At 43.5% G+C, this 13,408-nt stretch overlaps 3 protein-coding genes across 3 annotated transcripts; 1 reads left to right on the plus strand and 2 right to left on the minus strand.

Moving 5' to 3' along the window:
- Window position 1: 1 nt before the first annotated feature.
- Window positions 2-2,647, minus strand: cldn1 (claudin 1). The gene is made up of 4 exons (XM_030073562.1): window positions 2,270-2,647; window positions 804-968; window positions 481-565; window positions 2-171 (listed from the first exon to the last, which is right to left on the minus strand). Exons 1-4 carry the CDS (start codon window positions 2,490-2,492, stop codon window positions 9-11), a joined length of 636 nt encoding a protein of 211 aa, XP_029929422.1. The 5' UTR covers window positions 2,493-2,647; the 3' UTR covers window positions 2-8.
- A 1,099-nt stretch (window positions 2,648-3,746) lies between these two features.
- On the plus strand, window positions 3,747-5,309 carry LOC115374857 (carboxypeptidase N subunit 2). Its single transcript, XM_030074001.1, has one exon. The coding sequence runs from the start codon at window positions 3,747-3,749 to the stop codon at window positions 5,307-5,309; it is 1,563 nt and encodes a 520-aa protein (XP_029929861.1).
- Window positions 5,310-11,325: 6,016 nt separating this feature from the next.
- LOC115375242 (transcription factor HES-1-like) lies at window positions 11,326-13,108 on the minus strand. Its single transcript, XM_030074641.1, has 4 exons — window positions 12,826-13,108; window positions 12,598-12,693; window positions 12,377-12,464; window positions 11,326-12,008 (listed from the first exon to the last, which is right to left on the minus strand). Exons 1-4 carry the CDS (start codon window positions 12,931-12,933, stop codon window positions 11,545-11,547), a joined length of 756 nt encoding a protein of 251 aa, XP_029930501.1. The 5' UTR covers window positions 12,934-13,108; the 3' UTR covers window positions 11,326-11,544.
- Window positions 13,109-13,408: the final 300 nt, after the last annotated feature.

Raw genomic sequence — 13,408 nt, forward strand, 5'->3', positions numbered from 1 at the left:
CTCCAGTCCTACACGTAGTCTTTGCCTGACTGGCCTGCAGAGCGGGATGGTGGGTAGCGTGGATGCTTCCCTGAGGGCTTGCTGCCGCAGTTGCAGCAGAGGAAGGCTCCTCCTATGAGGGTGAGGCAGGAAGATCCCCATCCCACAAACAGGGCCTTTCCAAATTCATACCTGCAAATGCACAGTTAACACTGAGTTTTACCTTTCAAAAAAAAAATTGTAAAGAAAACAAATTCAACCAAGGAAATATCTCAGCAACAGCTTACAACAAATACAGAATTTGGATTGAAGCCATTACTGTCATGTGAAGTACAAAAATATGGAACAGAGTACTTGAAAATAATGCCTGCACAACATAAATGATGGCTTGGACAAACAAAAGAGCAGCAGGGCGAGAGTCATTTCCGCACATCCACACTGCTACCTGATAATTAGTGTATGTGGCCCACAGGATTAAAAGGCAGAGAAGGATGGCCTCACCTGGCGTTCGTGGGAGTGAAGGGGTCATAGAACTCCTGTGCTATTCTGTTGCCATACCAACACGTTGCCACGAGAGCACACAGACCTGGGAAACCGTGTGCAGAAATACATTTTCCATTTTTAAACTTACAGAGATGCAACATATAGGAGCGTGGTGCATGGTGCATTAACACTCAGAACAATACACTTTTCCCCACTAGCCAAATAATACATGATCAAGAAGTGTGTGCATGTGTGTGTGTGTGTGTGTGTGTGTGTGTGTGTGTGTGTGTGTGTGTGTGTGTGCACATCACGTCAGTGTTTCTGGATTGAGGAGCACTCACCGGAGATGAGGAAGAGGATCCCTCCAGCTAGGGCCACTTTGTCCTTCTGCTCAGGCTCCTCTGCCAGACAGGTGGTGCATTTCATGCCCACCGTAGCCACCATGACGGAGATGAAACACAGCAAGAGGGAGGCCACCATCAGGCCTCGAGTTCCCTGTACAATCCCTGAACACACACACACACGCACACGGCACAGGACTGAGTCGATGTCTGTTTCATTTCATGTCATTTCATGTGGCGCACCTACAGCCATGTGTGTGTCCCTGCTGCTCTCTGGCTTTTCTAGTTGGTGTGGGTGGAAGTAAAGCTGCAGGATTTCAATAGAGTATGTTTGGACATTAATTCTTCTCACTGCAAAGGATCAGATCCCACAAAAACTTTCGCCACTGTGCCTACCCTACTTTGTCACCCACTCTGCATTCTGATTGTACAAATAAATACAAACATCCAGAGATGAGTAGGTGGGTTCAGTACAGTGGCACAAAAAAAAACAAAGAAATAAGAAAAAAAGTTTAATGGCAATAGATCTTTTTCACAGCAGCCATATTGACATGTTACCAATGACATTAATTAAAGTGCAGCAGAGCCTTTCCAATGAACCCGCATGAGCACCACAGGGCCCTGGCTCTGTGAGACCTGAACAGAAGGGAAGCTTCATTAATAGAATTAAAGTACACAGACACCTGTGTTTACCCTGCTTTTTCATGTCAAAATGGCTGCTGTGAAAAGACTCTATCGTTTCTCTGTTTCTGTCTCAGAGCTGTTTTTGTTTTCCTCTTGTACACAGCAGGAGGAGAACTGGCGGGAATTCAGTTGCCATGAGTCACATTCAGTCGAATTTTACTTGGCGTGTTCATTCAAGGATGATTTTGTTCCGGTAAAGCTGTGACTATTTTACCAGTTATCCAGAGGAATCATACTACATTTAACAGGAAACAAAATCAAGCAAGGTCTTAAAATGGTTGTGGCTTCTGGTCCTTTGCTGAATGGCTTTGAGGCATTTTCTCTTTGATTGTCCTACACTGGTATTTGACTGACTTGTCTCTACATGTATGAAGTCCTCTGAGAGGCAGAGGACAGGAGACATTCTTAAACCTCTTAAAAGGTCTGAATTAAAGGTATGTGACACAGTGGTTACACACATTCCTGTTTAAATCTAGATGTTACGGAAAAAGTATCTTCAACTTTTCAGCATAAGAGACAAATTTTTGTGAAGTGAATCTCATCGCACTCTAATGAAAACACTGTAGTGGGTAGGGCCACATCATGTAAACATGAGCCAGTGACTCTCTTTGTTCCCTGACCCATATTTTTAAAAGAATAAATTACTTTTGGACAGAGCAATTATTTGTAGGTTCACTTTGCTCATAACTCTAGGATGAAAATACAGTGCTTTGGTGGTAATTCTATGTAATATAATCGATGCAGTTTGTCTTAACACACACAAAGTGAGAGCAAAATATTACCTGGTAACTGCAGGAGTGAGTCATAGACTTTGCACTGAATTTGACCCGTGCTCTGCGATACACAAGACTTCCACAGTCCCTCGTACATGGCCTGAGCTGTGATGATGTTGTCGCCTGCATAGGATGAGGCTTTCCACTCTGCCATGATTGTGGCTGCAATCAAACCCATGAAGCCGATGAAGGCCAGCGCAAACCCAAGGAGCTGTATCCCAGCGTTGGCCATGATTCACCTCCACAAAGTAAATAAGTAAAAAAAAAAAAAAAAAAAAAGTAAATGAAATAAATAAATAAGCAAAAAAAAATCCCTTTGGTCCTTTTGTTTTAGAAACTGCAAACAAAAAAATCCTTCCTGAGTTCCTGAGGGCTTTGGGTGAAGGTCCTGGTGCTCCTGTCCTGTGTTTTTTTTTTTTTAAACTGTGCATCTTTAGGGAATTACCTGGAGGACAAGGAGGATCCTGGAGCTGCAGCACCGTTGGTCGGGGTTTGGAGGACTAGTGAGACACCTAGTGGAGGTGTGGAGACAACTGGACACCTCCTGACACAGTCTGCCTCATAGTGGTGTTTAATATAAATCAAAACCCAGACTTGTTGTGGAACTTGTCAAACAGTGTCAGTACTTATTGGATTAAAAGCAACAATATGTAGTATAGTCACTCATAATTTAATATAATGAACTGTGTATAAATCCATATATCTCTGTGACGTGGCTGTGTGGATTAAAAAAAAAGAACCTCAACTCACCAACTCAAAATACATAAATAATATAAAAAATAAAATAAAATAACTGCATTGTGTGTTATCTTTCACCACATATTAAGCATTTTTAGGGTTGAAAAATGTTTCTCATGTTACTCCCTTTTTATTACAGTCTATTACAGTGTAACAGCTTCACCAGAGTTGACACAGTGCCTACACTCTGGCACACAAGAGCAGGTTTTCTTTCAGATCTGTTTGTTTTGTTGTGATAAACACTGAATCAGCAGACTTACACTGACTCTGACATGAAAATTAACTTTGTCAAGATCAGAACAACTTCCAATAGCTCACAGATTTTTTTTTTTTTTTTGTAGATATTATATACTTTACATTGGCAAATAACAGGTAACCTCTCATTGTGTGTTGGTTTGCTGAAGTACTGATTTTCAGGAAAACGTTTTGTTGTGCGCTAATGACATGACAGCAGGACCTGGCCAATGACCAAAGGTTTTGTCTTGCCCAACTCAGGCTTGTTGTCATTTGCACTTTGTGTCTGCTGGCTCTTAAATCCACAGAGGAATTTGCTTCGGTCCTGCCTGATCCCTGCAGAACAGAGGTATGTTAAGCTTTGTTTATGCCACTTTATGGCACTGTTAGTTTTAATTACAAAGCAATATAAATAATAATATACAATGTGGATGTTTTTTCTGATATCAAAACTGTATCAGTTTTGGATTTAATACATGAATTCATAAGCACTTACTTTTTTTTACAGTGGAGAATGGACAGGGAAATAGGCGTCGCGTTCTGCCTTATGGTGCTTCTGTGCTACAAAGGAACCACAGTATCACAAACCCCTTGCCCGGCCAGATGCCAGTGTTTCACTCCTACCCAGGTACTGTGCTCCGATGAACGAATGACGTCTTTACCCAAGAACATCTCCCAGGGGGTCCGGGACTTTATCGTCATGACAACATCCTTGACGTACCTGTTCACCAACACCTTGCATGAGAGCCCCAAGCTCACCAAGCTTGTCTTCTTCAACAACGTCCTGCGAGATATTCACGCCAGGGCTTTTGAGGATCTCACTGAGCTGCAAGAGCTGGAGATCAGCGGGAACCCCTGGCTGGAGACATTGTACCTGGGAACCTTTTCAAAGCAGGGAAACCTCACTAAACTGTTCCTCAACTACAACAGATTTAAAACTGTGCTTCCAGGAATGTTTGATCCCCTTAAGAAGCTAGAGACTCTGCAGATGAAGGGCAACATCATATCACATTTGCCCATATTTCTGTTCCTGAATCTCTACAACCTCCGCGTCCTCGACTTGTCCCAAAATGCAATTGAGGAAATGGGATGGGAGAATTTCTCTGGCCTGGCTAGGCTAGAAACTCTGAAAATGAACTACAACCTCATTGGTGGTCTTTCTCCAGACACTTTCCACAATATTTCTCAGCTGAAAGAGCTCAGCTTGGAGGGGAACAAGATATTAGAGCTCCCTCACAGCATCTTCTCTGTGCTAACTCAACTGGAGGTGCTGAACCTCCGCGGGAATTTGCTCTCAAGCTTCATTAGTGTCACTCCCCCAAGCTTGAAGGAGCTGATCCTGAAAGGCAACAGGCTGACAGAGTTGTCCCCTGACTCTTTCGTCAGTCTCAAGTCTCTCACACACCTCAGCCTGTCCTCCAACCAGCTCTCCAGGCTTCCTGTGGACGTTTTTAAAAATCTTACAGGCCTGGAGAGTCTGGACCTATCTGACAACCAGCTCATCGTGCTGCCGGAGAAGATCTTCCACTCGCTCGGTACCGCAAAGACAATTCACCTCCACAAGAACAACCTAAGCGAGGTGGACGGCAAGCTATTTGAGGAGCAGTTCTTCCTTCAGCAGCTTTACCTGTCAGACAACAAGTTCCAGTCTCTCCCAGTGGGGTTGTTTGACACCTTCCTCTTTCAAAACGTAATGAGACTGCACGGAAACCCTTGGAAATGTGACTGCCACATGAGCTATCTACATGACTGGATGCTGCAATACAGTGCAGATATAGAGGACCTTGATAGGGTGCTCTGCAAGGGCCCTGGATTTTTGAAAGGACACAAAGTGACCTCTATTGAGAAGGACCAGCTGGTGTGTCATATACCTCAAGACGGGATGTCTGACCTTCATGACTGTACGTTACAGGCTACCAATGATACCATGACTATCAGGTGTAAAGTAAGCAAATATTCACCACTGACAGTGAAGGTACAGTTCCAGGAGGATGATGGCACTATTTATGAACACACTGTGAAAAAGGTTTGGTCAGAAGATTTGCAGTGTGGCAACAACACACTGACCACTCAGTAGATTAATCCTGTTATTTCCACATGGATTTTCTGCTGTATCAGACTTTGTTCTATGTGCAAATATGTTATGAGGAAGACTGCTCCTTTGCTCTGTCATTTGGTCTTTCTTTATACTAAAACCAGTTGATTTATATGTTCTGACCACAGTCAATATTGCAAACAAACCTTTAACTCAGCAGCTGATAACCAGTGCTATCAACATTTCATGAATGCAGCTCAAACATAAGAGGGGGTGGATGAACCTTCTCTTGTACGGTTCAAGGTTCAGCCCAATAGTTTTAAAGACCCTGGCATCATTAAAAGGAACTATGAGTGATTTGTTAATCATCTCTTAACACATGTTTTGATAGTGGTATGTTTGATTTCCAATATGACTCTAGTTCTTTTCTGTAGGCTAATACACAGACAAAGCCTCTCTCTATCAGCCTATGGCTGATAAATAATAGATTTACTATAGGTTTATTTTTTTCACTTTGATGAAGCTAGGCTAATGACTCCCATGGACTTCAAGGGAACTCATAGGAACTGAATCACCGGCCATACAGCGGTGAAAATGGTATCAAACATCATGTCTTAGTCTTTGTTGGAAAAAGGCTATTTTTTCCCAAAACATTAAAATATTCCTTTAAGATAGAGGATTTTGTTTTACCACAGATTCAAATCTTTAATTCAAACAAAATGTGGTTGCAGGGGTGGACAAAGGAACCCTGCATACTTTGGTCCAGAGGTTTTAAAGTTGATCGAGACAAACAGATCATCCAGTGAGAGTCGTCTTAACACCCCACTGCTCCTGAATACTGAGAGGGATGATAAAGAGTAAGTGAGAGAGAGAGAGAGGAGCAGGGAGGAGGGAAAACTCGACAGAGCGAGGCACACAGATGGCAACACCTTGAATACAGCACTCTAACCCCATAGTTTATAAGGGTCAGAGGTCAGCGGGTCGATTGGGTCCTTGGCCTGAGTTGAATGACATCACAATTCACACGACAAAAAGTAGAGGCTGTCTTACTGCCAAAGTTTGGAGGAATGGCCTTAAGTGGAGGTAATCTTCACTTGACCAAAACTGAGGGATAAACAGAAAACACTTGAAGTGGGGAAATGCTGCCTTCCCACAGAGATGTTCGCTAACGAGCACGTTGTCATATGGAAGTCGTTAAATGCATATCTTTTATTCAGGGAGCATGCTGAGCATCAAAGTAAACATCTTATAAATAAATTACAGAGGATGAAGCAAGAAGGGGCGAAACCATCACACAAGCTATATAATTATGAAACATATTTTTGAAAAGACTTTGAGGTGAAATATAGTGATTTCATATTGCTTTGATGAGTGCAGTGCAACAATTTAATTGTGTCAAGTGATTTCTGTATTGCCAAGTAAATATCACTTTTATTGAATGAATTAGTAGTGCTCAATGAAAACTAAAGCAATCAATACCCTACATGTAATGAAGTGAACATGTCATTATTTTGGCTGTTTATGGCATTTAGATAAATTTAGAAAAGTTTTAGAAAAACATAAATTAATGCACAAGAGTAGGGGCAAAGTTTGACATCTCTTGTTTTCATCAAGAACGCATGCTCAGTATAAGCACTTTCTGAAATATGAAAATATGAGATTCAACTCAAATAAATGCAAAGTAATCATGGATTAGAGCCTAATTAACATTTATAAACAAAAGATGAACTGGCAGAGGTCAGCTGCATAAATACTTATATGCTTTTATGCTTTTCCTCTGTCTCTTTGTCTTTCTATCCTCCTCTACACCCCAATAATTTTGTTTCCTCGGGATTAATAGAGTTATCCTCACAACCAAATCACCTGTCGAAATCCATCACTGCCAATTACTGTTATAGACTGGCAAATTTACAGCAGCAGGGTGTGAGCGCTGTCCTGTGAGGCGGGATGAAAAGCAGCGCTTAACCCCCCGGCCAGATCCCACCACTCTGTCCCGCTTAGTGTGCAGTCAGGGCAGACACCATACTCCACACCGGCCGTCCTCAGATGGGCCGGGGAAGCGGCAGAGGGGAGCAGACATTATCTGGTGAGACACACAATGTCCAAGCAAGACAAAACACTGGGGGGGTTTCCCACAGAGTTTAGGACAGCCAGTGAGGAGAGAGGTTGGGAGGGCAGGGCAGGGTTCAAGGGACAAAGACTAGAGGTCATCTGAGACTCACTGGCCAAAGTAGGAATTCAGGAAAAAAGTTTTTTTTTTTTTTTTTTTTTTTCTGATCTGTGGTTGTAAACCAAGTCAGATCAATCAGTAATCACAAATTTTTATCATTCTTAACATCATATTCAAAACAACAGGGTGTAAGCATTTGTCTTTTCTGTGGGGGGCAGAACATGTAGAAACCAAATATAATCCGATCTTTACTATAGTACAAGCTCATTGTTTCTTCTCCAGCTATCCTTAAATGAGTTCAGTCAGTCGTGAGATAACAACCAACACCCATTTCTATCGCATAGAGAGGTGTCTATTAGGTCCCTCTCAGCAAATGAGAGGGTGACACACATCCTCCACGATACGGTGACCCGCATGTCTCAAGAACACAAATAGGCCATTTTGCACTTACGACAAAACTTGAGTCATACCTACAAACAAGGGTCAATATTTATCCCTCAGTGCACTCAGACCCCCGGGTGGAGGCTAAATTGGTGTTGCTGACCAAATTAAGAACAGCTGACCTGATGTGGGTGTTAAGTGGCTGGGGAGACGTCACTAGAATGGGAATCTTAGCATACTGGTACGCTGCCCTTTGTCTTGTCTTTCCCTATTGGAGGATAACAAGGGGCTGTAAGCCTCTTATCATCAAATTACAATTATTGAGGATCAATCTGCAACTACAGCCCCAGGATCCCGTTCTTATATTGGTCATCCTTGTTTTGTTTCCATCCCCCCCGATGGAGAGGGCTTATTATGGAGAGAGCGATGCATTGCATATAAATCATTGCAGTGAGGAGCTGCAGTGAAATTTAGCACTTTGCTGCTCCAAAATGATTAAATTTTCTAGAGACGTCCTTCTTTCATAGCGCAATGGGTCCTAATGATTGAGTGTTCATGACAATTCATGGTTTGTTGAAACATGGTTAAACTGAGACAATCATTCAAGAATTTTATGTGTTCAATAGCAGCCAATCAAAAGTTTGGCTCATCAAATCTCAGTTCCATGTTTTCAGAGAACACCTTGTCTTGGCTTCAAAACGTGCAGAGTATTCTCCTGTCCCAGCAGCACTGCATGAAGCCACTTACTTTGCAAAGCTACAAAAACTTGCTGCCTCACAAGTTAGACTCTGTCAGCTTTTCTCAGTTGATCACACATGATTTTTTAGTCTTGCTTGCCTGGTCAGACCAAAAGTCTGTAACTCGAGCATCCACATTATGGGATCTCTCACTTTGAAGGGACACCTGCAGTGAAAGTGTATCTTTATGGCTCTTTTCATAAAGCCTCATGGGCATATGGCCAAGCATTGCAGGAAAACGAGACCCCCGCACCCAGCCCACCATCCAACACAACATCCCCTTTGAAGTTGTGATGACTTGTGATGTAGCACCGCAGTTATTTGGTTGTCGGATCGCACCCTCATCACGCTGTGTGGGTCCACGGTAATAAATTTTGCGCTTTCAATGTTATCGTGTCATGCTGATACTAAATTCACCCTGTAAACTGCGCCGGAGTGTGTTCCTTGGTTTTTCAAAAACAACCAGCTAAATCAAAAGAGGGACAAAGAGCATTGTTCATTCACCATTGATATCGAGTGCATAATCTATTCATTACCCTTGATGTGAACCACTGCTGGCTACTTCGACCCCCATCAAACACCATAACAACCAACAGAACAATACTGCACCGATTCAGTCCCGAGGCGGCGGCAGTGGAGGTTTCCGGTGTGTGTCAGGAGGAGATGGTCACCATAGCAGGGATCCTGTCAGCGTTGTCACTGTCTTTGTGAAGAGAGACCATCAATCATGGAGCACAGTGAGGGGGCAGGCCTCATCCAGCCTCATGTTTGCCATTTTCTGTCTTTTTTTTTTACAAGGTATAGGAAAATAATGCATCAAACTGGGGTTTTGATGCAGGGAAGAATGAAAGGCGCAGAAGAGAAAGGGAGCACAAGGAAGGATTTAGAGACAATTGGACAAAAGCAGGAGGGAGGTGACTAATACCAGTAGACAGAGCATATTTTCTCAGTGGCCATCATCTGGTGAAGTTGCCCCGTTTAAAACCACTCCAGCGTCCCCCATCGTACTTCATCACCATAGAGAATCCTATAGCAAATGGACAGCAGCAACCTGCTCAGCACTTCAGTGCTCGTCTTATCTAGGACCGTGGCCTGGCCTGAAGAGTTCTCCAAAAGTCTTTAGCCCACGACCCTTTGGGAGCACTCAACAATAAGCCTTCTTTAGCATGGAGAAAGTGACAGCGTGGTCCTCCTCCCCCCCCTCCAAACCATTAAACCTCTTCCTGGATAAACAAGGGGAAGGCCCTTTATGAAGATGGAGAGGGCCACAAAGAGAGGAGCCATTGAGCCACTGAGGGGCCAGTCTTTGTTTTTGTGTTTCGGAGGCCCTTCTCAAAGGCTGCCCTGATAGGGGAGTCTCTATTTTGTCCTTTAGTCCTACTTACTGCCAGTCTAGCCTCTGATGGGGCAAAACAGAGATGTAAACTTAATTGACTGTATCATTTGCACAAGGACAAGAGTTTTCCTAACTGTTGAGGTGAAAATGATTTTGTTGATGTTTCCATACGGCAAAGCTAAATTTAAAAACCATTACTCAAGTATTTGTTCCTTTATAGACTGATTAACAAGTTAAATATTATAGACTCTTTACAAAATACATTCCTGTAGCTCAGTTTTGTTTTTTGTTTTTGGGAAGAGCAAGGACTACTTTGAAAGATAGAGTTTACTCCTATTCCTAATCCAATTTAATCCATAAAATTCCATGAATATAAAATCAGGAACATGCTTGTGGATTGTGTGATTTTGTTTGCCTCTTGAGGCTCCAGTGTTTGATGCTGTCAAAAGGAGGCCCTGCCTGTCAGATGATGGGCTGCCAGGTCTGCTGATGGGTTGCCAGATTTTGGGCAACATGCTGTTGAAGCTGTGTTGTCCTGCGAGTGTGAATGAGGGGCACCTGTGACCTCTGGTCACGCTCTACCGTGCCCCGCTGTGTGAGCACCATGTTCAGGACACACGCTGGGACAGTCGGCTCTTTAACTGTCCGCTAAATGGACAGCGCTGCACCCGCACTGCCAGGCTGCTGCTGCTGCTAAGCCTCTGAGATCTCATGTGCAAACATACACTTCCTGTGTGAAAATAAAAAAGAGGATCCAAATCGCCTTAAATTAGATTTCCAGTCTGCTTTGTAATACTTTGTCAAAGGGTTGTATCCTTCTCAATGTAAACTGGTCATTTATTGTAACTGTAGAAATCTGAGGGATAAGATAGATAAATGTTGGGAAGGACAGCCCAAAAGCAGCAAAGTGTTTTCAAACTGCACCTAATCCCAGAGATACCTAGACCGTGGCAGTATCATATTAAGTCTAGTCTTCATTTGGCCCTGTCATTCAGTTCACAGTCATGTCACATATCAGTACAATTTCCCATCTGGCAAGAAAGCAAGCAGACAACCTCTCAGGTTCCTTACCTCATTTGAGAGGTATAAATTCCCAGACAGAAAGCAGGCTTGTACTGTTACCAAACAAGCCACGATGAGAACGGTAAAAGAGATCAGGTGTGGACGAGGCAGGAAGAGAACACTTCTAAACAGGAGTCGCTTTGGTTAATTAATACAATTTCAGACAGACCTGAGTAAAGTCAAAGTGTCACACCCTGAGCAGCTAATTGCATTTTTGAAAGAGACAACCTGCACTCAAATTCAAATAAAAATAAAGATGTACAAATCAAGGCAAAATAAACATTTTTCAGTGGGAGAGAAATGACAAATAGGGGCCAGTTTAGCATAAAGCATCTCAGAAACATTTTATTGATCTCAAAAAGAAACCAGTGAAGAGCTTTTCAAGGAATTTGTAAACAAATTGTGCCATAGCAATGCCAGAAAACAACACAGTAAAGAAAGAGGCCAGGAATAGCTCCTAAAGAAGCCCATATAACAAAAAAAGTAAATGTGTGTAAACTTCACTCAAGTATCATCTGAAAATCATTTACAAAATATACAAAAATATGTCTCATTGGGTAAATGTCCTTTTTTTTTTCCAAATGGGGGACCCTACCACGGTCTCCACATGGAGTCTGAGGTGACTGGAGGAGGCACAACAGGTGACATGTGATGGCTGCTCTGTGAGCTCAGGGGTGCGAGGGTGGCGCTGGGAATAAGGAAGGCGAAGTGTCCGTCCGGCGTTGGCACAACCTGGAACCCGCCATACAGCTTCACCGCTTCTGGGGGAATGTTCATCGCTGAGCCACTTTTGCAAGGCACCCCATGCACCTGAGCAGAGGCAGCGCCCGGCGTCTGTGTGCCGCTCTGTCCGAATCCAAGCACCCCCGGGAGAGGGGCGTAGAAGTTGACGGCATTGATCTGGGACACGCAGGCGGCCAGGTGGCTGAGAAGACGGGTCCTCACCTCAGTGTTCACCCCCTCACAGGTGGACAGAAAGCGGGTGACCTCGCAGACACACTCACTGAACCCGGCTCTGTATTTACCCATGATGGACGGGTCCGTGTTCACAGCAGCTGTGGAAATAAAAAATAAATGAGTAGAAAGAAAGAAAGAAAGAAAGAAAGAAAGAAAGAAAGAAGGCAAATATCTCTAAACAGTTTACAATGTGTTTTATCTAATCAAAGGAAAGGCACAGAAAAGATAAAATACAGAGGAAAAGATAGTATATTCAAGAGAAGCACAAGACCATTTAATAATGTAGGCCTTCTGGTGTTTTATATGCTGTTGACTAAGTTTACTAGTGAAGCTTGTAAAATCAGTAATCATTTTCTACTAGACAATAGGACGATAGCCTAAATTTGATCCAAGTCTAAATCTGGAGATCTAAACTCCCAGCCAAAATGTATGAAAGAGAATGATAAATCAATAAAAATATACATACCGGTCATTTGAAGTCGCTGCAAGTTCCTGAGGTGCTTCACTGTCATCTCCAGGATGTCCGCCTTCTCTAGTTTGGAGTGTCTGGAGCTCTGAAGTGATAAAATGATAAATGCAGGTTTACAAATGACCGGAAATTCGCCGACTTAATTACTTCTAGTTTATTTTCCAAAATGAAAGCTGGGTTGGACCTCATAAGGGATGAATAACCAAACGTGTCCTTACGTCTTTCTTCAGCGCGTCCAGGATGAGGGTCTTCAGCTGGCCGAGGCTCTCGTTGATGCGCGCTCGTCTCCTCTTTTCCATGATGGGTTTAGAGGACTGAAGAGAGGGGGGGAAATAACATTAAGCTACTCTTGAAGTGTCATAACTGTTCTCATGTATCAATTTCGGTCGACAGGGGAACGAAAATGAACAAAACGACAAGTTTGTAGGTGTTTAGATGTGAAATACCTTTCTGTTCTCCGCCAGAGTCCGCGGTTTGTCGGGTGTCGTGTTGCCACTTGCAGGAGTAGCGGCCACGGAGGATGGGGATGTTCTTTCTAAAGTACCCGCTGGCATCTTCGGCTCTTCAGCTCGCAACAGTGGACCAGCTGAAGCAGACAAGTGTTTACCAAGAATGCAAATGTTGCAAACAACAACAACAAAAAAAGAAAGTTAGCCCCGGCAGTGTGTCCCGCTCTCTCCTTGAAAACCGAGGAGGTGTTTACAAAGGCAGACGTCAGAGGTGAATTAGTCTCCGTCGCAACACCAAGCAGGTATCAAATCCACTCCCGTTACTTGCACCTCGGGTCGTATTTATAGAGCCGGTGCCTGCACGCGAACGGCTCGTGTGCAAGCTCTTCGCGTTCCATTCCCACTGTAACGTCCTATCCAATGAGCGCGCGGAGCTTGCTGCCGGGGAGGCGGTAGGCTCGTGCGAGGAGGCCCTCCCATTGGTTACCTGTCAGCATGAGGACGAGATGCGCTGACTGATGTGGGGCAACAAAGATAGGACGAGTCTATACACGAGAAGATAAATCACTCAACTGGTTCA

This window comes from Myripristis murdjan, chromosome 17 (assembly GCF_902150065.1).
Source record: "Myripristis murdjan chromosome 17, fMyrMur1.1, whole genome shotgun sequence".
Lineage (NCBI taxonomy): Eukaryota > Metazoa > Chordata > Actinopteri > Holocentriformes > Holocentridae > Myripristis > Myripristis murdjan.